Raw genomic sequence first — 25,493 nt, 5'->3', positions numbered from 1 at the left:
GGCTACGATGAAAACACAAATTTTGCATCACTTTATTAAGCAAAAAATAGAGTTTTGGGGAAAAAACAAAACTTTTTTTAATTGATTATTTTTACAGTAATGATACCAAAAATATTTTGTTTTTATACTTACATTTTTATTTTTTATTTTAAATGCGCTAAATTAAGATAAATAGGCTTTAAAATATTAGATTCAGCATACTTCCATAGCATCACATTCCAATGAAAAGCATGTATAAAATTATTTTTTTTGTTTAAAAATAACGATAAAAAAATTGGCAGACTATTTTCTTTAAAAAAAAATTTAAAAAAATTGTGGCGTATGAAATAGTTATTTTTCTTTTTATATAATGAAATCATACCTTAATGTTTTACATAAAGACAACAAAAATAAGATAAAATAGTAAATCCCCCCCAATAATTCTGAAGTATTGGACAGCACCCAAAATGTTGCATTAAGAGGCAAAAAGCATTCTTTCCTATTGTGAATAGTAATGTCGACCACCAGCATAAAGGTGTGGCACTACGGTCAAGGTGATTAACAGAGACAGACAGGAAGCAGATGATCTTTCTTAAGAAAATAAAATCAAACCAAATATGCTTTCAGATTAAAAGGCCACTCACGAGTTGAGCTGAGATGTGCTGCCAATAAATCCTGAGAAATGAGCAACAGATGAGAGCCTGCTCAATCCGCCCTTTCCCTTCATCCATTCGTTCATTCATCCATTCACCCTGACAACCCGATCCCCGCGGCTCACCTTTGTCAGCCGAGCGCCTCGTCGCCCCGAGCCGTAAAAATCCTGCACCATGGCGAGGCGAGATCCCGACACAAAAGAAGCGGACGCCGGCGGAGAACCGAGGCGGAATAACGGATGGAGCGAAAGAGAGAGAGGAAGAGAGAGAGAGGGGGGACAAAAGATAAAGGGAGGAGGAAGAGGAGGAGGCGGAGGACAGACCAGACAAGCCCGGAGAGGAGAGAATGTGAGCGGCGAGTGAGGGAGCGCCAGGTGTCAGGACGCATCCACTCAGCGAGTCGCGCTTCAGCTCACACGCACAAACACACGCAGACGGAAACAAGCTCGCACCCCCTCTTCCTCCTCCTCCTCCTCCTCCTCCTCACCATCATCCTCTGCTTCTTCCGCCAGCAGCAGAATTCCTTCACTCGTTCATCAAGAGTAGGGCTGAATAATTTTTTTAAATAATGTAATTGAGATATTTTTACCTCAATATTGCAATTGCGATTTAATGTGTAATTATTTTTTCAAGGCCCTCTTCGCATGTATTTTTTTTTACAAACACAAGCAATACATATGTATTACAATAAACAACATAAGACTTATTACATACTGTAAATGTTTTGGTTTTAAACTAAACTGATACAGAACAGTGGATCTTAATTACCATAATAACCAGCCAATGGTATGGACCAAGATCCAGATTGAAAGAACCTCTGTGACAGCCAAAGCATTATCACGTCACAGCTAAAAGGTAAGCAGAGCTGTAGCGTTAGCACAGATTAGCAATAGCTACTAACATTATAATAATAATGATAATAATGTCGATGTCATGTGTCACACAATTACAATTCAGTGTCAATAAACGTATTTTTAGGTCTTTTTTAAGAGTCCAGACATTCACTAATATTGAGTACATACTCGCCGATACCAAATACAGATACTAGTATGCAATAATAATGTCTCAACAAACATGCCGTTTTTGCGGTTTCCACCCGATGGCAACGATACATAAGAGTAAAACTAATGTCGCACCCCCTCCAGCATTCTCACAGTCCTTTCTCATGAAGAGTTGTTCGAGCAAGGCAAGAACTAAGGCTGCTGGATTATGAAAAAAAAAAACATTTATTTTGGTAATTATTGAAATCCGGATTATTCAAAAGATCATTTATTTTTTGGTACAAAATAAAGAAAAAATATAACGTGAAAAATATTAAGATAAATATAATTATTATAAAAAAGTGACTGTGCTAAGTGCTAACAAGCTAGCTAGCTCCCGACACTTAACACTTGTATGTGACAGAGACAATTTAGCATAAAACGGTTTCATAACTTTTAGCCTTTATTTGTTCTGAATCTCCTAGAAGAGTATAAAAGTGTTAAATTTTAAAGCCGAAGGCCCAAAGCGGGACAAGAGGAAACGCCAACACCAGCGCGGCAATGACGCTGCAATCAGAGTGCGGAGGAGGAAGAGGAGGAGACAGGCGCTGCGCATCTTCTTCTTCTTCTTTAGTACCCACGCTCCACTCTGCCCACATGCTCCTGGTACAAATGAAGCCAGCACATTTCCCTTTTTTGCTAAAGATTCACGTGTCACGGTGACTTGATGGGACAAGAATCAGGATACATTTTCTATTTCCTGTCTAAGTCCAAACGAGAGATGATTTGGGATGACATATGTGCCTCAAAAAGTAGGCTACACAATTCTGAAAAGTTTTGAGTCAAATCACTAACACATTGAGATCCATTTAACAAAAAATGCTTATTAATTAGAGTCATATAGGGCGAAGGAGGATTTACATTCACTCCTATGGTGAAAAACCGAAATGAAAACAACTTGGAAGTTCAGCTGTCATTTTTTTCCGCTACATTTTGAGTGGTTGACGTCAACCACTCAAAATTCAACATTTGGAGACACATTCTGGTTACTGGACATCAATGATCTTTTTCCCCCCATTCACGCCTGGCCGCTGGGCCACATTCGCTCCATTCATGGCGCTCCACCTCCCTTGGTCGGGGTGGCACAGGAAGGAAGCGGAGCGTCTGTGGATCAGCGGGCGCCAATCTGTCACTCGCTGGATTAGGTCCAGTGGGGTCGATCATGTGGCGGTGATGATGGCGGATGATTGCTGTGGCTCTGTATTGTACCTTTTCGTATATTTGGACCCTCTTGTTTATGTCAGAAATATTAAAAATGGCGTAAAATTACAAAGTTGTCCTACAAATAAATATTTGGGTAAGATTAAGGATTCAGTGAAAAATACTGAGTAACCGGTGAGTAACTTCTGATGTAGTATTTTTTCAACGGAGCATCAAATGGGAAAAAATTTAAATAGAAACAAGCAAATGCAGATTTTTATGAACAACACATCCGGTCTAAAGAAACGGTCTTTAATTAAATATCTTTATACTCATGAAATAGCCCAATAGGCTCGCTGGGCGGAGATTACGGAGTAGACCACATTGTTTCCTCAAATTCAAAATGAATTTCTTCATGTTGACATTTTAGGCATACACAAATGACAAAGTAGTTGTTGTTTTTGTAGTCTGTAAGGTAAACATAGATTAAATGTGTGCGAGTAATGCTTAACAAAAATTTGTCAATTTGAAAATTTTGCTTCCGTGTGGGCGGGGCCAGGGAGACGTGTGAGTAATCAGTTAATGGAGTAACAGTAGCATTTTTCTTAACATAAATACTCAAGTAAAAGTAAAAAAAAGTATGTTGCATTACAACTACTCTAACAAGTATAATTTATCCCAAAAGTTACTTAAGTAAACGTTACGGCGCAAATGTAGTGCATCGCTCGCCAACTCTGGCATATTTGCTGCTTTCTAATTAGCGCTGTCCTCCCGCGGTGGAAGATGAGCCGTCAATTAGCACGCCGCGATGAAGGGCAGCGATGCCATCTTCTGTCAAGCTCCTCCTACGCGGTCTAGACAACCGGCTGACTTTTCATTCAAGTATTTGGACAGGAACATAACTTCCTATATCATAGTTACGTGCGCACTTCCTTTCCAGGAAACACTACCTTAAAACAAACCTACTTTGATTTTTATGGCATATACAGTTCGCTCGGGCATACATTTTCAACAACTGTGTCGTATTAAAAGCCTGCTGAAACAGCTGTACAAATCAAAGCGAAAAACTGCTTTGATTAGGAGGCATATAAAGTTTGTTCCGGCGTAAATCGTGGTGAAGCGTCGCAGTCACAGTTCGTGGAATAGTGATGACAGATATCCCGAGCATCTGGAAACGGGTGTTAAGTTTATTACTTTTCTGAAAACCAAAGAGCAACAATGATAAATGTCTACGTTGGATCAGGCTAATGTGAAAGATTGAACAAGATATTAGTTATAAGGAAAAGAAAAGATCCATTCATATCATCTTATGTCAGAGGTTGGCAACTAGCGACCCGCCGCCAAATACGCCGAATGATGATGATGCAAAAAAAATAAAAAAATATATTTGTCATTGTCTAATGAAGCGTTCTGCTTAAAATATCTTTGTTTTGTTTTTTCGGACCAGCGACACTATAGCGCTCCACTTCCATGTTATGGCTTTTACAGCCAATCGGGTGCCTCTATTCAGTATACAGGCTTCTAATTGGCTGCTTAACATATGTGACTAGGTCACAAGAAATACACTGATGATTGGCTGACCGGCCCACATGACCGAAACGTTGCATAAAACTTTGGGTTTACAAAACGTCTCCAGTGATGTCATCTTAAATCGCCTCCCTTAAACCAGGAAGTGGCTTGCTTCCAAGATTTTTTAAAATGATTTTATTAAACAAATTTGGGCTTCCGATGCAAGTATGAGCTTCTTGTGTGTCGCCTGCGGCACTCTACTATGCTAATTAGCCGTGCAAGTAAGTGCTCGTCAAGACAAGTACACCTTCAACCCCCTTTTCTCATTTTCTAATCAAGCCATGCCACAAGCTCTAATTGTCCTGTCAGGCGGCTGAGACCCACTCGATCGCCCCGACCCATGGCAACACAAGAGGGACGGAATGCCAAAACTCAACTACCGATTTATGAAAAGGGTCCAAGTGAAATAAGATCAGCGTGCTAAGAAAGCCATTTGACTCACCGCTGCCGCGACTCTTGCGGTTGGCCTTGCCGCCTGTGAGCAGCATCTTCAAGCTGTTCCGGAACATGGCGGGATGGCCGGATGCGTCGGACCGGACCGCACCGCAATCTGTCAAGGAGGAGAAAGAGAATGTTTTGTTTTTGATGAATTATGCCCAAGCACGGTTGTTATTTAGTCGTCATGCCTGTAGAGGGCACAATTAATTGAGTTTGCAGCCTAAATGGGTCGTCAGAACCCAAAGAGACCAGTAATACATTATAATTCATATTGTATAATATAAAGTAATAGTGCGAATAGTTGTATAGGTGTAAAGTAAATAATGAAAGGTTTCCCATCATGGTAAGCTAGCACTTCAATAACTTTGGCACTTTTGTAGAATTTATTTCTTATGTTTATTGCTTGAGTTTAAACAATACACAGTTGATTTTAAATTCTCCAGAAAACATTTGCACCAATTGTTCAGGAGCCAAAATGCTACGCTGGGCAGAAAAAAAAATGCTTTAAATATTTAATGAACATCCATTCTGTGACTACGGCTTTCATACATACATTTATTATATTTGCCTATTACGGTAATTATTTTTTTGTATTTGGGGAATTATTTTATATGTACGATAAATTTAATTTTACATTTATTACTTCTATAACAAGTAACAAGAGTTGCAAACGATATGTCAAAAATGTATTTAACTTTAAATATTGTTGGACTTGGCTTTCATTCAAAAAATTATAAATATTACTTTTATATTGATCATTCTTTTTTATTTCTTTCATTATTGTATTTTTTTTCCTATTATTATTTTTTGTATTTATTTGGGGGATGTTTTTTAGATCTAGTTCTTATTCACATTCATGTTGGATGCCGAGTGCCATATTGATGATATATATTTATTTTTACAGTATATATTTATAATATTTTATGTATTGCTTTTTGTATAAATTTTGGAGGATTTTTCTCATTTAATGTCACTTTTCTATTTCATGTTACTCCTGAGTTGCGTTGCACATGATTTTTGTCTAAGTCTACTGTATTGTACTGGGTGATTGTCACACTTGTTTGAAAGGAAAATAAATTTGACAAAGTGGGTCATGACGTGAAGACCACAGCAAAATATGCCCTGCCATAGCAAAATGAGGTAGATTTCGAGATACGAGGCAATAATGTTTCAGTAGGTCAGACTAAAACACACTCAACAAAGACGGAATTATCTCAAATGATAGCAAAACAAGAGCTATTATCTTGCCGTTGTAGATCCACACGAAGAATCCGCAAGATACGGGTAACAGTATAAAAGCTGACCTTTTGCTAATTCCGTAGTCATTTTAATAATTCTATGTTGAAATTAGCTAAAATTGGGCTGGGAATAAACAGGATTTTCCAAAACCCATTGCCATGAACTCTAGCATAGTAACTGTTGCTATGTTGAAGTTTATGATCTCAAAATGATGGCCTCTGATTGGTCTAATTAATTAATTCTTGATTATGCCAAATTTTTTATCTTTGGGTGACTGTGACTCATTTTGCTGTGGCGGGTCACAAACGCGGGTCCAATTCAGACCGTCTACTTCATCTCAGAAGATTGCTACTCGTGACTGGAAGCTGCGATATGCAACAAGGCAGTAATCCCAACAGAACAATAGCGCCGTTGCTTGGAATGCACGTGAATGATGCATGATGACGAGAACACGGAGGAGGCGGCGATGCGTGCAAAGTCACCGGAGCGACGTCAACAGACATTTGAATTTGCTCGGCTAATGCTTACAAACGTCCGGGAGCTTCTTTGTATTCCAGTGAGAAGGAGAAGCGAGAGAGGAGGAGGACGAGTGCTCATTCCCACTCTCTGTGACCCGGCGTGCCGGCCACGTGAAGGTTTGCCAAGAAGCAGCATGCTCGGGCGGGCGAAGTGCGTCAGCGGATGCAGACCAATTTGGTGGCGCTTGAGAGCAGCATGCCGCAATGGGATTTTTATTTTTTTTTTACGCTGTAGATTATTTCAAGTTGTTTTTTTTCTTCTGTAGTGTAAAATGGTTGATATCATGAATAATTCGTGAGAGAAGTGATCAGATGAACATTGTAAATGCACATGTGAAAAAACCATGGAGCAGTTTTTGATTTTGTAGATTATTTCTAGTCATTGGTTTCATTTCTATTGCAGAATATGATGGTTATCTAGAGTGATTGGCAAGTGGAGAAATTGCATCATTAATCACTAGTTGGGACAATTACATTTTAGTAATTGACTTTTTTTTTTTATTCTGTGGATTATTTATCGTTATTTATTTTATTTTTATTGTGCAAGGTGGCGGTTATGATGAATAACTGCTCAAGAGGAACGATAACATTAATCATTACACGCACATTGTGTGTGCATGAATATTATGGAGCACACAATGAACTTTTATTTGACTCTGTAGATTATTTTGACTTTTTATTTCTATGGTGAAAGTTGGTGGTTATTCAGAATAACTTGCAAAGAAAAATTGCGTAACAGTGATTGTATAACGCCTTTGGGATCAAATGTGTCATGGACTTATTTTGACTTTGCGGATTACTTCAAGTTGTTCTATTTATTTCTAATTTCTACTCTTGAACAGGCATGTCATACAACTATTTTGAGTTTTGACTGTGTATTATTTCTAGCTTGTCTGTTTACTTCCAATGTTCTCTGTGGATTATTTTTTAGTCATTCTGTTTAATTCTATTGTGCAAAGTGGTGATATCATGAATAACTGGCAACGGACATATTATAAAATGTACAATATATGAATACATTGTGCCCATGCACCCATGTGTGACAGAGCATGCCTTGTACTATTGTTTGACGCTTTAAATTATATTCTATTATTCTTTTGATTTCTATTGTGCAACATGGCGGTAATCATGAATAAATTCAGAATAAAAATCACAATAAGTATAAACATAAATTGCGCACAAGTGACTGACATCGTGGATTTATTTTTACTTATTGGATTGTCCTATTTCTATTGGGGAAGGTGGAGGTTATCAAGAATAAATGCTAGCAGAAGAAATCACATTATAGCATGTCACAGACATGTGTGACCAAGCATGCCATGTAATCATTTCCACTGTGGATTATTTCTAGCAGCTTTGTTCGTTTATATTACTACTTAAAGGAGAAATTGCATTAATAATGTGACATGTACTATACGCTGCACACATGACTGATCCTGTCATGGACCTATTTTGACTGTGTGGATAATTTCTAGCCATGTTTAAAATTATTAGTCAAGGAACAAGTGTCATACAGTAATTACTATGTTGTACATCAGAGGCAAAGCATGTCAGACTAGAACAAAAGACATGCAAGCTCACAGCAGGTGCATGCAGGCGGCCGCCCTCCCCCAAGGTCCTCCCGGCTGCCCCATCCATTAATTACTAAGCCTATTTACAATCAATAAAGCTTCTTTAATGGCAAAGGGCACGTATGCAGGGCACCCCCATTGGATTTATCTCCCATTACCCCCCGGCCTGCAAATTAAAAGTCATGTGAGAGGAACGCATGCAGACGCAATCTGGGGAGTTAGCCAAGACATCATAACAGAGGGAATATGCGTCGTTTTGTTGTTTTTGTCATACAAAATGTTGAACTGACAAAACACTCTCTGAAATGCTCCCAAAGTTGACTGTCATTTCATTTAAAAAAATCTTGACCCTGACTTGAAACCCTAGAGCGTGCCTTGAAACTGTAACTTGAAACCATAACCCAGATTTGACACAGTAACCTGAAATCCTAACCCAGGCTAGTTGAAACCAAAACTTTGGAACCTAAACCAAAACTGAAAATCTAGCCTTGGTTTGAAACTGTTGGTGATATGAAAAAGGTCCAAACGTTAAGACGAACGTTACAGAAGTAATTGGTTCTCGGAGCCAGTAATGCCGTTGGCTCAGCCGGCGCGAAGGATTTTTTTTTCTTCTTCTTTTTTTTGGTCTCGAAGGAGCCGCAGCTCGGATTTAGGAGCAGCAGCCCATCACCGCTAACTTAATAAAAACGGAAACCCTGCCATAAGCAAGGTTTGAAATCCTTGAAGCTACTCAAACCCAGGCTCGAACCCCTATTGTAAAAGCCTAACCTTGATTTGCAATACTAACCCAGGCTTCAAAACTGTTGTCTGTTTCTTAGCAAAGGTAAGCAATTGGTCTGATGCAATTTTCCAGTTGAAAGCTAATTGAAATGAATGATAAAAATAAAACAGTCAACCATCCACTAATTTTCCTCAAACATGCACACAGACACTCTCACATTAAAAGTCACACACTGCATGATAAACACACACACACGCACACAAAGAGGAGTTGTTGGTAATAACATACACGTTCAGTGTAATTTAATATCCCGTTGAATTATTGAACGTGACTTTTTGCCTCTAAATACTGAGGCACAGTCGCAGCGTTTTTTTTTTTTAAAGCTCTTTTGTTTGTCTTTTTACGAGCAGAGGCGAACGTGTCAGTTTGACAGACATTTTATTACTGCTAAAAGTGCAGCAAAAGGACAATGCTTCCAAATAAAAAGTGTGCTGCTGACGCATGAGAATCAATGTCAGAGGACCATCTGTGACCAACACGCAGAAAAACCACATTTGGCAAAGGGTTTGGGTTCTTCCGAGGTGTGTGTGTGTGCTGACAGATGTGTGCTACACACGCGCGCACACAGCGATACATATATGAAAAAGGAAAATGCTACCTCAAGGATACCCTAACCCAGATTTGAAATCCTGGTTTGAAACCCAAACCTTTAGCTTGAAACCCTACTCTGAAACCCTAACCTTGACTCACTGGAACCTTTAGTTTAAAACAATAACTCTTTCTTCAACCTCTAACCACAAAGTGAACCCCTTAATACAACCCTATCATTGAGTTAAAACCATAATTTGAAACCATAATACTTGATTCAAACCCCAATCATAGTTCAAAATGTTTATTTCAACCTTCATTTGATATGGAAATCATAACCCTGTCTTGAAAGCACAATTTGAAAATGGATCCCACGCTTGAAACCCTACTTTAGAACCCCAATCTTAATTTCATATCTCACTCTGAAAAACAAAACTTGGCTTGAAACCCTAACCAGATTTGAACCTCAACTTCTAACGCTGACCTGACATGAAACTCCAATTTGAACCCATGACCCAGGCTTGAAACCCTACTTTGGAACCCCAACGCTTGCTTCAAACCCCAACCCATGTTTGAAACCCTGATATTGGCTTCAAACCTGACTTTGAAACCTTTACCCATGCTTGAAACACTAACTTGAAACCCAAACGTTATTTTGAAACCCTAAATTGAAGCACAAACTCTTGTATGAAACCCTGAACCTGTTTCGAAACCCTACTTTGAATCCTAACACAGATTTCAAACCCAATTCGAAAACTAAACCTCAGCTTGAACCTCTAACCCTGATTTGAAACCTTAATTGGAAAAATAACCCTAATTTGAAACTCGAATTTGATCTCTTAACCCATGCTTGAAACCATATTTTGAAAACCGAACCCTTGCTTCAAACCCTAACCACAATTTAAAACCAAACATTTTAAAATACCAATATATATATATATATATATATATTAAAAAAATACTCCATTTAAAAATAAAAATAAAAACTTTAAAAAAACTAATACTAAAACTAATAAAAACTAAACTAAAACAAAGTAAAAGTAAAAATAAAAACTAACAAATCTGCTCTAAAACTAATGAAGACTAACTGATGTATAAAAACAAAAGCTAGATTTACGCATGACTACAGCCGAATCAAAGTCTGAATTAGGTATTGAATTCCTGTTCGATGAATCCCGCTCGTAAATCCACTCTGCATGATGAAACCGCTAAACCTGCTGGCAGCTAGGCTAGTGCGACAAAAGCGGCGCTCGGCTGACGGACGGAAACCTAATTGAAAACGTTGCCTTTCGCCGCCGAGGTGTCCGTCACGTCGCTCGCTCGTTTGCATGAATTTAGCTGAGCCCGGCCGCCCTTGCGCTGCTCTGAACAAACAGGGCAGCCGTTTAAGAGGGAGAGGAGGAGGAGCCCTCATGAAATGGGGCGGGAAGGTCACCCCGCTCATGGCAGGTAATCAACGCCGGCACACATTTGCATGAAGACGTTTCAAAAAGGAGTCCCTGGCCTGAATGACTGCGAGAATTAAAAAGATGGAGGAAAGAAAGTGTACAATCTGGAGCTGAAGTCACTTTTAACATGGATGTCAAAGCACTTATCCCCAACCCTACTTTGGAACCCTAAACCAGGCTTGAAACCCTAATTTGAAATGCATACAAATGGGTCGAAACCCTAACAAACAAAAATTGGCAAATCAGAGACTAGATTTTTGGACAGCAATCAGGTGAATTTTGGGCAATTTTTCTCTCTTTTGTAAGACAAAGTGTTTTTAGACTGTAATTCATATATTTTACATAACTTTTAAAAAGTTATTTTGCTCATTGTAATTTTTATTATTTTTATTATTAATCGTCCGAGAATCGGTATAAAAAAATCCTTAACCCTAGTTGGAAACTCCGACCCCAAGTGTGAAACCCTAAATCTAAACCCAACGTTTTTTTCGAAACCCTAAACTAGTTTAAAACCCAACTTTTAAATCTTAACTCTCATTTGAAACCCAACAAATCATAATTTGAAACACTAATTCAGGCTTTGAAATCATAATTTGAAACACTACATTTGCTCTTAAACCCTAATTTAAAACCCTAATTTAAAACCCTAATTTAAAACGCTAACCCAGGCTTCAAAGCTGAATTTAAAATAGTAACCCCAGATTACGAAGCCCTAATCCAGTTTCAAAACCCTATTCTTAAAACCTTAACAATTTATTGAAAACACCAATTTTGCCTTGAAACCCAACTCTGAAAAAAAATCTGAAACTATTGTCGGGCTTTGAGTTGTCATGTGTTGTACTTCTTTGCATCCACTGTGTAGCATGGCTACATAACGACGAGTGGAGTGCAATGAGTGCGCTGTGCAAGGGCGGCAGTACCTCCGGGTTCTCAACGCGTGACAGTGACAGGGGAGATTAAAAAGGGCAGCGTGGGAGTGAAAATTCATCATAAACGACTCGCTCTTCCACTTTAGACAACCCGCAGATTGACGGCGCGGATGAGCTAATTAGCATGTTAGCCGATCACAAAACACACACGTCTGTTTTCATTGCAGGCTGACATCAATAACTGGACTAAAGAGTATCCAATGAAGGGAGTGCATTAAGTAAGACCAAACCAGTAAGAAGTGCCGACAAAAGTCCTTGGCAAAATAAATAAATACAAAATTAATAATAAACTTAATTGGTAAAATCGATTAAATGCGGGGACTTTTATGGTAATGGGTTATGTTGTGCCTGCTCTGGGCAGTCCTGCTGCACCTTTTTGATGTGGTGAATTGTGGTGGAAAGGAATGCGACACTTTGCTGGGACCATCTGTCCAATAGCGAACAGGCGAGGGCGCCGAGATTTTTCAAACAAAAGTGTGCATGGACGTTCCCGAAGGAAGGTACTCGAAAGAATTCGCCCAGATGCTAACTCTGTTTTCTGTTACAGTGTAGCGTAATTAAACTTAATAGAGCGACGGAGAGCGTGATTGAAAAAAAAAATGTGTTTTAGGGAGATTATGAAAACAAAATATTACAGTGTGGGTCCTATTATGCGAATATTTACTTACATTTGCAAGGGGCGATTTTTTTTTTGCAAATAGATTAAGCAGAGACTAAAGCGATTCAGAAAATATCAAATGAAGCCACAAATTGGAGTTTTTGGGCTATTAACACAGCAAGTGAGGTCTTCTTCTCATCATGCATCAAAGCTTTTGACATTCAACTTGAGACCGACTGAAAAAAATAATAAAGTTCCTCATGTGACGGGTGAACATAAAGTCTCAGACTCCTTTCATGTACGACTTGGGATTATAAAACTCCCTGGCAGCGGCGAGCGTGCCGTGTCCAGCTTTCGAGACGCTCGTTTTTAGGATTAGACTTCACTGAAATAGCTTGAAAAAAAAAAAAGTCAAGACAATAGTCAGTCTGTATCCCGTCTTGTGCAACAAATGCAGCGTTTCATCTCATCAAGTTTCAAAAGTTACAAATTAGTAGGTCTACCACCTTAAAAGGACCGAGCTTACAAAAAAACAACACATACTACTGAAACACAACTGAACAATCGCATGCCCAGCACCCCCAACTCCCCCTGACACACATACACACACACACACACACTTCCCCTGGGGAGCAAACAACTTCCTTCAGATCTACTTCGCCAACCTGACAACACTCATCACCGTCTTCATGAAGCTTTACAGCCTGGAGCGTCTGATTGGTCAAAGCGTGACAAATCACGGCAAAGTCTGTAAATCTAATAAGCGAGGGGGTAAATTATTTTTCACATGGTTTAGAAAAATGTGAAAAGGCACTTTTTTGGCACCCCCGACCAACTGGGCAATGGGCACTGAGGTAGGGTACCAAAGGGGCACGTCAATTGGTGAAACGTACCCTGAAAGTCCTTCCGATTTTCCGTAACAAAAGAAATTCTTGAACGCTAGGACAGGCGGGTGAAAATGACCTGATCGTCCTGCCACAAAAAAAAAAAAAGAGCAATGATGATGACATGTCAAATCGGTAAAATTACCGAATGAACAATACTGAGCTCTCCAGGAAAAAAAAAAAAAGGATGGTAGGTCTTCTCTACAGACTGATGCGGCAATTTTGCAGGATGATGACACGACTGGAGGGACCCGAGGCACGAGGACGTTATTAACTGCGTTTCCTGCCCCGCCAGGTAAGCGCATCGAAGGCGAGCGCACGCACCATTCAAGGACGACGAGGAGGCAGCGAGCCGGCGGGGATGTCACGTTCATGCAACCCGCACGCGCCCGCCAGCTGCCGTCAATCACGGTGAAAGACGGACACTTCGGGGCGAAAGGTCCGAGTGTGCTTGTCTGGGTCACGTGTGAATTACATGACAAGTGGCGCTTTTGCACAAGAAGAAGTCCACCAATAACAACACAAAGTGGCTTTCTAGCTGTGTCCTTTTAGGTATGCAAAAAGGACACTTAAGTACTTTGGCAGGATTTCATAGGGCAGACAAGCATCATTCAGTCAAACCCGGTCCACCAATCCACCGGTCCGTGGGCCATTATTTTTGCCCAAACCAAAATGGACGACTTTTTCCTTGCGTCCTGTCATGATTAACACCTACCCATGTTTCTCGTCAATGTGTCAAACCTCTGTCTAGGGCAGACCACGGCAAAGTACAGCTAGAGCTTTTATTTTGAAAGTTGTGCCTTTGTTTTATACACACACATGTGGACGCTAGTACAAGCGAGGTAGTAGAGTAGACTTGTGTCCGCAGTGTTGCCAAGTTAGCAACTTTTCCGACCCCACTAACAACAATTTTTCCAAAAAAAGAGACGAGCAAAAATGACAGAAGTTGTCTTAATGTTGGCGACATTAAAAAAGCAGTGATCGCTAATAATACAAAGTTAAGGTTAGCATGTTGGCAAGGTCCTCTGCAAGTGTTCCAGTTTCTCATATGAGCCCCTTTACAAAACTAACTACTGGGTTGGTGCTGAATTTCACTTTCCTTACTTTGGTCCTTCCTCGGGTCTCCTGACGGCCTCGCGACTCTGGCTGGAAGTGTTCGGTTTAGGTGAACGGTATGGGATTTTTTAAATAGGTTTTATTTAAACTAATGAATACACACACACATGCACATGCACATATAAAAAAAAAAAAAAAAAAAAGAGAGCGCAATGATGATGACATGTCAAATCGGTAAAATTACCAGAAAAAAAAGCTCTCCAGAGAAAAAACAAACAAACAAAAAAAACTGACTACTCACCCCTGGTCCAGAGTTAAGTTTTTCTAGGGATCATTGCTAGTTTTGGTGTAATCTTTGTATCAGAAGTTGGAAAGAACCTTGAATAGTAAGCAAGCATCTGTTTTTCACGAGAAGACACTGAAGTTAGAAGCGCACTCACACCCGTGTCCTTAACGCATTTACTCGGAATGATTGAGGCAGCACCAGACAGACTAAAGATTTGACCCTCGGATTTATTTCTAAGCCAATTTTACGGCCGGCAAGTTGAGAGACATCAAATGCTGCGTATTCACCAGCCTCCATCAAAACACTATAAAAGCGCACACTTCTACTTGTTGACAAAGGATTTTCTTGATAGATGGCCGAATTATCCCGCAGGGCTGGTTGAGCTCTCCCGAACGTACTGCAAAATGCATTGACTAGATCCATTTTTTTTTTCAGGTTAGACTCAGGAGGCTTGCTAAAGTCCGACAGCGCTACAAAAAATACTGATAATGTTGGCTTGCGTTATGCTAAGTTCTTGTTTACATACAGAAATAGAGACCGAGCCCTGCCGGGAACAGTGAGTGAACAACCATGAGTAATTAACACCCCCTCAAAAATTATTATTATTATAATTGCCTAAATTATTAGTTGAAACTGTAAATACACCACAAATTATGATCCCAAAACATCCATCCAACCATAAAATTAATGCCTTACAGATGTAAAAGGAAAAACACAAATAGGTCAATTCATAAACAGTGATACCCGGGGACTGATGCACGTTAATTTTGAGACCATCACTGGTTCCATTTAAACCTGAGAGTTGAGCCACTGAGTGCATGAAAACAAATCCTCATCGCAAGCGACATTGGTTTTATAAGAGGGTCTTACATGTGGAACAGTAATCACTTGTCAAACCCGTCAAGGAGCTGACTGGACATGAAACAACACATTGAGAGTTTAACCCTGGAGAACCCACGGGGTCAAATTTGGCCCTTATAAATTCTGCTACTCAAATAACAAAGACCTTTTTTTTTTTTTACAAATTTAACTTCAAAAGTCCAGAGTGCCACTTCTGACCCCTGCATGGGGCCATCTAGTGGATGAATATTGCACTTACATGAGCCAGAGTGGTGGTGACAAGATGGCTAAAATGCAACAAATAAAACAAAAAAAATGATATTGTTCAATGTAGCTGTGTATTTGATTGATTATTTTCTTAAATTCTAAATAGTTTATTGACAGTTTTTGTTATACAGATTTTTCGAAATGATACCCCTAAATCCCAAAGGGTCAAATTTCGCCCTAATCCTAAATTAGGGAATAAATTGAAAAAAAACATTGAAAAAACATATATTTTGGTGTTCAGTGAACTTATAGCAGTCATTTAATGTATAATTCATAATTTTCCAAAGAAGAAAAGGGTTCTTGGGTTCTGCAGGGTTAAGGGCCGCGGAACCGTCTGAGCAATGAGTTTTGTCATCAGATGGTGAGCTGCTAATGAGAGAAAGACGGAAATCTCAGCACGGCTTTTCAATCATGTGATAAGCGACTCGTGCGATAAGAAGCTGCGCTATCTCCGATCAATAATTTCATTAAGGTTCCTGATTGGACAGTTGGTGATTATTTTTGCATGTCTTCCACGCCACCTTATTTGATTAAGGGAGGAACAATTTGCAGGGGTGAAATTTACTTCCACCAATTGACTAGTACATAACTTTGCAGCGAGGAAGTCGATTGTCAATGCGGCACAAAGAAGTCGGCAACACAATCATTGTGTTTCCTCGAGGGGTGCCGTGTTGCTCTCTGGGTGAACTCCGCATTGAGTCCAGTAATTAAGAAGTACCCGCTGATGGGAGTCGAAATAAATTGCCTGCGGGTCCTGAATGAAGAATTCAATGAAGCCATTGTGAGGATTGGCAACAAATACATTTAAATACAACTGACTTCTTCTCATGTCCCCTTTGAGCAAATATTTGCTCAATTTCCCTCCTCTTCCTCTGCTCAAACATCCGTGTGAAGGTTTGATTATGCAAATGAGCACAAGAAGAAAGCCAGAGAAGAAAGCTGATACGTTTAAGGTTAAAGGAATACAGCGGAGGGCGTATGAAGACGCGGCAAGGTCGACTCACCTCGTCACGGAAGGCTCATGGTTCAACAACAACAACAATGTGAGAGGCAAGGATTGAACACAACATAATGCTAATCTACTAATAAAATTATTTTTTTAATTTTGTATCCATTCTATGTGTGACAGATTTTGGACAAAGAGGCGACAAATCATCAAACTCTGCTGCCAGATAGAAACACTGCCAAGATGAAAACAATAGTCAAAAACCCCTGAATAATAAGCAACTCCACTTCAAAATGTTATGATGGACAGGTGACCTGGATTTTGTAACATCTCGGTTGGTAGTTGGTAGCTTTCTTTCATAATTAGACATTTCACTTCGGTCAGTCTCTGTATACCCGGTTTTGAATTTGGTGACGAGCTGCTGAATTCCTAAAGATGGAGGTTGTTCCGGTGTTGACCTCTGCAAGTGGCCAAAAAACATCTTCTAGGGGTTGAACAAAATCGTATTTTTTAGTAGTCGATGCTAAGATGATGATAGTCAACTTGAGGTCGGCTAATCGATGCGTCATTAATATATTTTTTTCTCGGCAACTAGCCTGCAAAAACAAGTACCCTCAGTCTACCAGACAAATGCATCCCACCATCCATGGCTACAGTCACTCTACCCCCCCCCCCCCCCAAAAAAAAAAAATTCAGACACCTTCACTGCTCCGCAGACAGCTGGAACCCACATAACTCTACCGCTACTCGCTTCACTTTTATGTTTAAAAATAATCACAAGAGGAGGGAAGCTTTGCAGTAATGGATTTTTACAACTGGCAACCCTACGTTCTTGTACGAATCCTACAAGGTCTTATTTCTCGCGAGAAGGTGTGTGTGAGGGTGATTTATGTTGGTTGAGTGTGTCGGGGTGCGGGACGACAAAGGATTGAGCAGGGACCGAGCACCCTCCTCATCAACGAGGTTTCCATGTTAGTAATGCCAAACGCTACTATTGGCGACAAATTGAATTAAGATCTGTCATTTCTGAGTGGTAAATTCAACATAAAGCTTACTCTATATCAAAAGATGTTGATAAGATTTGGAAAAGGCCCTTGGAAAACTACCATCTCAGTCTCGGACTGATATTTTACAAAGACTGTGAATTTTGCAGTGTCACTATTCACAAGACTACAACGAGATTATTTAGTCATTATTCCCGCAATACAAATATTTCCCCATTTGGCTCTTAATAGAAATTCCTGATCCTGGTTTTGTTAGAGCTCATCTATTGATTGTTGTTTGGGTCACGTCACCGCAAACTCTGAAAGACTTGTGATAATTTCAAACAGGTTTGATATTGTTGTAGAGCCAAGACTTAAAAAAGGCGCATCTAAAACAGATGAGATTACCACTTAAACCGTCAAGATGACGGGAACGCACTGTGACTTCAGTAACTTTCAGTTTTTAGTCTGAGACTGTGAAAATCCTTAGGTGTGAGCCCATCTTAAGTGGGCCCAACCCCTTGCACCTTCAAGTCAAAATATTATGATGAACAGGCGCAGTGGATTTCGTAAAGTCCTGATTGGTGGTAGCAGCTGAAAAAAACTCCAAGGCCATCGGGACATTGAGGCCGCTTTTGCATCTACTGCTCCATTTGACCGCTCGCTTGATCTCATTCACTGTTGATTAAACGTCGGAGGGTCGTTTCCCGCGGGGCCGCGTCTGCGTTTCTGCCGTGGCAAATGAGATACGGCTCGAGCGCGCCGCTTCGGATTAGCCTCGTCCTTTGAGCCCGTTTCATTACGACTCATAAAGAGCGAGGCGTCGCGGCGAATGTTGCTCGGCCGTCGCGACGCGAGCGCACTTTCTGTCTCTCGTAGTCTGGGAGATAAGACGGAAATAAAACACAAAAGTGTCGTCTTGGGAGGAAGGAGGAAAAAAAACAAGTTCCCTGAGCCGCCAGTGTGATTGTTAGTCATTACCTCCGGGGGCTTGCTGTGTTAAAAATGAATGCTCGAGGTCCTCCCGTGTCACGCTGGCTCAACTCAAAGTGCATCGAATATGCTTTGCTCGCGAGCGGCATTAAGCGGTCGTGATGTTTTCCAGCTGGATATCAATTAGACGCTCATTAGGCTGTTAGGGAGCGTGGACCTCACCCCCCCCAGGGGTTACCAACTGCGAGACCAGCCGACCTTGACCTTGAGGGACGACTCGGGCGCCATCTTTCCGGCCTCGAGAGATTCACATGAGCTTCCCCCCACCTGGAGGTTCAGAGGAAAATATGTGGCGGTAATAAAGGGGAAAGAATTTGGAGGATTTACCCATTAGGTAAGTCAAGAAGCCTCTTTGGGAAATTGTTATTATATTAATGGGTAATTAGCATGGCGACATCAGCGCAGCCACGTCATTTACTTTCAGGTGTCTCAGGTGTTAAAAGTTAACACTTGGGTCACGGGGTCAACGGCTGGCAGCCTTCTGCCTCTGATACCATGTTGGAAGCTGGTAAAATCATAAGTGGACTTCAACCCCATCCATCGCCATTGAGTACCTTTCACTGACGAACGTGCGCGCGTGTGTGTGTGTGTGTGTGGGGGCGGGGGGTTCAGACGGTAAAAGGCTCCAAATGTGAAAAGTGCAACTATTTGTTTGACACCTTTTTTTTTTTTCTGGAGAGCTCAGTATTGTTCATTCGGTAATTTTACCGATTTGACATGTCATCATCATTGCTCTCTCTTTTTTATTATTATTTTTTTTAATAGAAAATGACACGTATTTTACTTGGCCAGAACACTGCTGCAACAATGTATTCAAGTGGTAACAGCGGTATGGGACCAGTGCCAGCCTAAGTCTTTATGGGACCATAAGCAGAATTTCATTTGGGGTCAGGGGCCCAAGCAGCCGCCTTGTTCACTTATGCCTCAGGCCTGGTATGGACCTTGAAAGAAAGGAACTTTTTTTTTTTTTTACATACGCTGCGTTTTCCAACATATTGAAGGATGTATGTGAGCTTGTAAACATATCAACAGATTGTTTAACATTTATTGAAAAGGGATTGTTTCTCTGACGGATGCTGGCGAAAATGAGGGGGTGCGTAGTAGCGGCCCGTGCAGCTGCAATGCTGCTGCGGTCAGTCAGCTGACATTTGTTTGTGTGTCTTTGATCCACATGATTGTTTCTTTTTTTGTAGTGCGCATGGGTGGGGAAACGGGAAACCGCCCTGGGAGCGCAGACACACTGTGCCACGTCGCTTCACAAGGTCCTGTGTGTGGAACACATGAACCACTACACGACCAATGGTAAGATGCTAATCCTGGAGGTTGCAAAGTTTATTGCACTACACGGGAAAAAAATTTATATTGTCATTTGAAAACAAAACTAATAGTGAAGTGAAGATTTTCAAATGTAAACAGGAAAGACTTGTCAAGTGACGCATAGTTCAAGTCGAACTCGAGTCAAGTCTCATGAATACCACGTCAAAGTCAAATCATTTTTTTAGTATCAGGTAGCAAATCCTAAATTTGGCGACCTTAATCTGAGGTGGGAAGCGGGGCACTCCTCTAGCTCTGACCCCGGGGGCTAATGCCAATCTGTAATCATGCTAGCTAATCAAATAAAATGAGGAACACATAACCTGCTCTGTTTGATGTTACAACAAAGCTAATGCTAAACTGTACTCATACTAGCTAACCAAATAAAGGTAGTAACACATTAATCTGTTCTCTTTTTGGTGTTACAACAACGCTAACAGTAATCATGCTAACTAAATAAAATGAGGAACACGCAACCTGCACCGCTTGATGTTACGCCAAAGCTAATGCTAAACTGTAATCATACTAGCTAACCAAAGAAAGTTAGTAACACATAATCTGTTCTTTTTGGTGTTACAACAACGCTAACAGTAATCATGCTAACTAAATAAAATGAGGAACACATAACCTGCTCTGTTTGATGTTACAAACAAAGCTAATGCTAAACTGTAATCATACTAGCTAACCAAATAAAGTTAGTAACACATCATCTGTTCTTTTTGGTGTTACAACAACGCTAACAGTAATCATGCTAACTAAATAAAACGAGGAACACGTAACCTGCACCGTTTGATGTTACGCCAAAGCTAATGCTAAACTGTAACGCCAAAGCTAATGCTAAACTGTAATTGATGTTACTCCAAAGCTAATGCTAAACTGTAACGCCAAAGCTAATGCTAAACTGTAATTGTGCTAACTGATCGAGCAAGAACACACAACCCGCTCCGCTTGATGTTACAACAAAGTTTTTATCTGAGAGAGTTTAAAAAGCAGCAGGGTCGCTATCATGTTATCTCACTCTATGCAGAGGAACAAGATCAAGCTAAACACAGGACTTCTTTAAAAAATCCCGAACATCATCACAGACCACCGCGGTGGCCCACGCGTGGAATTATTCTATTTAGTCCCACCGCCCACCACGCCCTCCTCTGCAAACAAAGCTGAAGGAAACAGCTGTGTTCGCAACAACGACGTTGCTTGTCCTCTCGCTGAAACACGCTTGGCAAATTACAAACCGTGTTAACCTGCGAATGCCGCTGCACACTGCCGGCCGGGCTGAGGTCTCCCGCAGCGCACACGTACGGAGGAGGACGGCGAACACAGCGTCCATTTAGGTGCCACAGAGCGGCAGTGTGCGCGTAGGTGGGTCAAGTCGTGTCGCCTTGGCAACACATGGGAACTTCAAGGAGGCGCTAACGCTTAGGGGTGTCTAAAGTCCGGCCCGCGGGCCATTTCTCACCCACAGTGCTTTTTTTTCTATTTGTTTTAGCGGCTGTATGCTAACAGCAATCCGCTAATAGTGACAGCTGTTAAATGGTGTGTGTTTGTTGTGTGCTACAAAGGTCAACGGTGGCTCAACAATGCAAAGCTGTTGACATTATTGCCATAATTCCAGCCAGGAGGTTTTCCTCCAAGACCGACACAGCAGCTGGGCCCGAGTCCAGCAGCTGCCTAACAGGCTAAGCGGGTCCCCGCGGAGGACGCCCCCACCATGAGTGGACACGGCCTAAAAGACAGAATGCTCACACCACTCGGGAGAAAAAGGGATTAACGTGATTTCATTAAGGCTACAATGTATGAGGCGGGGGTTGAGGCGGGTGGGGAAGGAGTCCGGTATGTAAAACGCAGTGAGACGTGTAGTAATAACTTCGGTGGAGGTCAAAATTAGCAGGCTGACTTGTGTTACTTAAGCCAGCAGCTGTGCTCCGGACTCTAGCAAATGGCATTCCGCTGTAATTCCGCATTCAGACTTGTGAAACACCGACAGAGGGCGCGGTTCATTCAGGCCCATTTAGTACGCCGCCTAAACGGTAAGGGAGAAGCTTGGTTCATTTTTAGGTATATTTCAAGCGAATAATCAAACAGGCTTGTTTGTTGTTATGCTTTTCTTGCGACAAGAAAAAACTGTTGGTGAACATTTAGCGAATGTTGCGACCTTGAATTAACCCTGACGAGAAATCAAATTTGCTACCTTCGCAAACACTCACAAACGTTCGCCCCTTCAGTGGGATACGGGCTTTAGTAATCAAGTATTTTTTAGAGGCGTTTAAAGTGCTCGCTCAATCAGAATTAAGACAAAATCAGTTGCAGATGTCCAAAAAAGGAGAAAAAAATGAAGAAAACTAAGTACTATTTATCATTAACTACACTTCAAATGACGTCCATGTTTCAGCATTGGGGTTTTTTTTTCCAGTCTTGAACTGTTTCCAGTTTAATCATTTCCATTACTTAGTGATCATTCATTAAAGGTCGGTGTCTTGTCAGCGATACAGTTATTCAGTATTACATTGTTGTATCCATAAGGAGAGAAAGATGTTTATATTATTTGCAGATACAGTAAAATTTACGGTATGCAGATTTCCCAATAAGGGTGTTAGAAAAAAATCGATTCGGCGATATATCGCGATATTACAGCACGCAATTCTCGAATCGATTCGATATGAGGCCGAATCGATTTTTAAACATCAATTTTTTATGGGAATATTCAACAAAACGTCTTACTTAGGGTTAGGATTCACACATTAAGCATGGAAGAATGTTATATTAATGGAACATTAAGCCTTAATATTTTATTTCAGTTTGTTAAATGCAGTGGCTCAGTTATAAGCCTGAATTTCCCGATAAATAAATAAATGTTCATACAAATCTTACAGTGCGCATGTCCTAGTTTACTGATTAGTATTTTTAAAATTTGAGTTAAAAAAAATAATAATCGCAATAATCAATTTATAGATTCGTATCGGGATTAATCGGTATCTAATCGTGACCTATGAATCGTGATACGAATCGGCAGGCACTAGGCAATTCACACCCCTATTTCCCAATATGCATGTTTGTGGTGTAAGTAGAATGCCCTACGAGATAGCTTTGATTTAATTACGATCCAAAAACAAACGGAGTAGAGTTCCTTCACAACACTGCATTAATACATTTACTATCCTCCAACAGGCATATTTTATGGAGCTATGATAGATAGTGTGTAATATATTCGTAAGAATCTTATAATGCCTAAGTTTGTTTTGTTTAGTTTTTTGTACAAAAGAAGAGCTGCTTTGCATTTTTCCATATTTCATTCCAAGAAGTATGTTCCTCTGGCTTATGTAGGTCACTAATTCATTTCACCGCACAAGCCCTGGATGCATCTTTGGTGCTTCATTTAATAATGTATAGAGCATTCTAACATTAATTTTCCCAGAAAATTGTGCATGTCAGTATTTAATTTCCTTACAAAAAAAAAACTATTTTTAGTAGTGTTATAAAGTCACATAATTTAATTATTTTTTTTAATCATCTATGTTTATCTAAAACTTTTTAATTGCCTGCACATCAAATTAATGGCAGTAACTCACATTTTCCCCAATTGACTTTGATATCATCAGTATGAATAATTATATTAAATCCTCACTGAAGGCCTAGAAAACAAATTCACTGCCCGTCACTGATTAACAATAATCATACTTTGTTTTGTTACACCAGACAGATGTGTGTCCAAGATTGTTGAAGAAATCCATTCAGGTAACTGTATAACCGTTCCAAAAACCTTAAGTAGGCCTCAGCATCAAGACATATCGTCTCTTTGTATTCGCGGGTATTGAAGGAGGCGGAAACAGCGGCGCGCTGTGATCTAGCAGGCTGCGCTTAAAATAGATCTTCTGATGAGAAACAGACAACGTGGATGTATAGTTAAAAAACTGAAAAAAAAATGATTTTTTTTAAAGCACCTTCCCTCTTTGGAAAGCAGGAGGATAGATTTCACAATACTGAGAGCCGTTTACCAAAACTGAGTGATAAATCTTGTATTGGATCTCATGAGTTGGTGCAGGTGTGGTGCACATATTAAAAAGACTTTCCACTTCAAGTCCACAACAGGAAGCAATCACATTTCTGATAAAAGTGAGCAACAACCTGAAACTGTTCTTTTTTTTTTTTTTAATCATACGTCATACAACTTGGAAGCGATTCAAACTTTTTGCACTGTGGTTATTATCCGTCGGTACGTTGCTGCGTGTTAACCGCCGATGAGGCACTAATTGGATTTCTCTTGAGTACCCACTCCGTCTCATCCACTCATGATTGCATCGGCGAGCTCTCTAGGCAATCCAAAAATGTTTCATGGGGGGGGGGTTGTTACATTTGTCTTCTGAAAGTCTAAAGTTTAAAACTATATATAAAAAATAAAAATAAAAAATAATAATAATAATAATAAATTAGATGTCCCTGTTCTCTCTTGATATTACTGTTTGTAAGATACTGTTGCAGTGCATTTATATGACCCAGAAGTGACGCAAAAGTCCAAAAAAAAAAAAGGGAACACAAAAATGCCCCCATTTCTACACATTGTTGTGTTTTTTTTCTTGCAAACATTATACTACTCATGGAAGCATCTGGAAAATATTTGTTGTATCAAAGAAAAAAACAGGAGAGTCCTTGTGAAGGCCCCCTTGAGACGCTTTTCATTATTTAAGCTCTATCTAAAACAATTTTAAAAAAGAAAACATTTGATCATAATACAATTTGATTCATATTGCTGATATAGTTTGCCCCTTTTTTTTTTTTTTACTTTATATTCAAATGGCCCATGTATCATCTACCAGTTTTTAAAAAATAAATGTGGACCTTGAGCCCAAAGGTTTGTCCAGCGCTTGTAGAGTGATGTTGACGGAAGCTACAGTTAGTTATAAAGGAGCAGGTGTCAAATAGACAGTAAATTAGGGAAGAGAAATTGCACTTTGAGGGGAATGGCTTCAATAAATTGTCATAAAAGAGGAAATACCTGCTGGATAGCGAAGACTATACGACAGCATACGCACTGAATGTTGGGTTACCACATCCCGTTTCATTGCGTGTGACTTCTGTATGTACATGTTGCTTTTGTCGCCATTTTCAGGCTATTAAATGAAGAATATGCAAGTTCACAAAACAAAAGCTGAGACATGAGATGCAAACTAAAAATTAATTTAAAAAAAATAAATAAACGGTACTTTTACATGACAACAACCTGGACCAAGTGATTCAATAAATTACTGAAAGCTGTAATGTGCATTCCAGTCCATTAGGTGGCGATAGGTATTTGTTAGGAGACACAACGCAAATCCCTCATCACAATTTGGCTCATGCCGAGACCCCGACCATACAAAAAGCCTTTAATGGGGTAGATGCCACGGACTTCTGAATTCCAGGTTTCACGCATCGGCGTCGTTAAAGGCCGCGTTCCAACACTCGCACCCCCCACCAGTCTCAACTCTCTTCGAACAACTCTCACCCGTCGACGGG

At 40.2% G+C, this 25,493-nt stretch overlaps 1 protein-coding gene across 4 annotated transcripts in view; it reads right to left on the bottom strand.

The window, feature by feature from the left end:
• tanc2b (tetratricopeptide repeat, ankyrin repeat and coiled-coil containing 2b) overlaps positions 1 to 25,493 on the bottom strand; it is a 90,765-nt gene that overhangs the window by 58,354 nt on the left and 6,918 nt on the right. For all 4 annotated transcript variants that reach the window (XM_077550374.1, XM_077550376.1, XM_077550375.1 and 1 more), the window contains exon 3: positions 4,824 to 4,931. In XM_077550374.1, coding sequence (XP_077406500.1) covers positions 4,824 to 4,890 — 67 coding nt within the window. In that variant the 5' untranslated portion in view covers positions 4,891 to 4,931. The remainder of the gene's footprint in view (positions 1 to 4,823; positions 4,932 to 25,493) is intronic.

The sequence above is a fragment of the Vanacampus margaritifer genome, chromosome 18, assembly GCF_051991255.1.
Source record: "Vanacampus margaritifer isolate UIUO_Vmar chromosome 18, RoL_Vmar_1.0, whole genome shotgun sequence".
NCBI lineage: Eukaryota > Metazoa > Chordata > Actinopteri > Syngnathiformes > Syngnathidae > Vanacampus > Vanacampus margaritifer.
The sequence above is the reverse complement of the archived record's forward strand: the minus strand, read 5'-3'. Positions and strand labels throughout refer to the sequence as shown.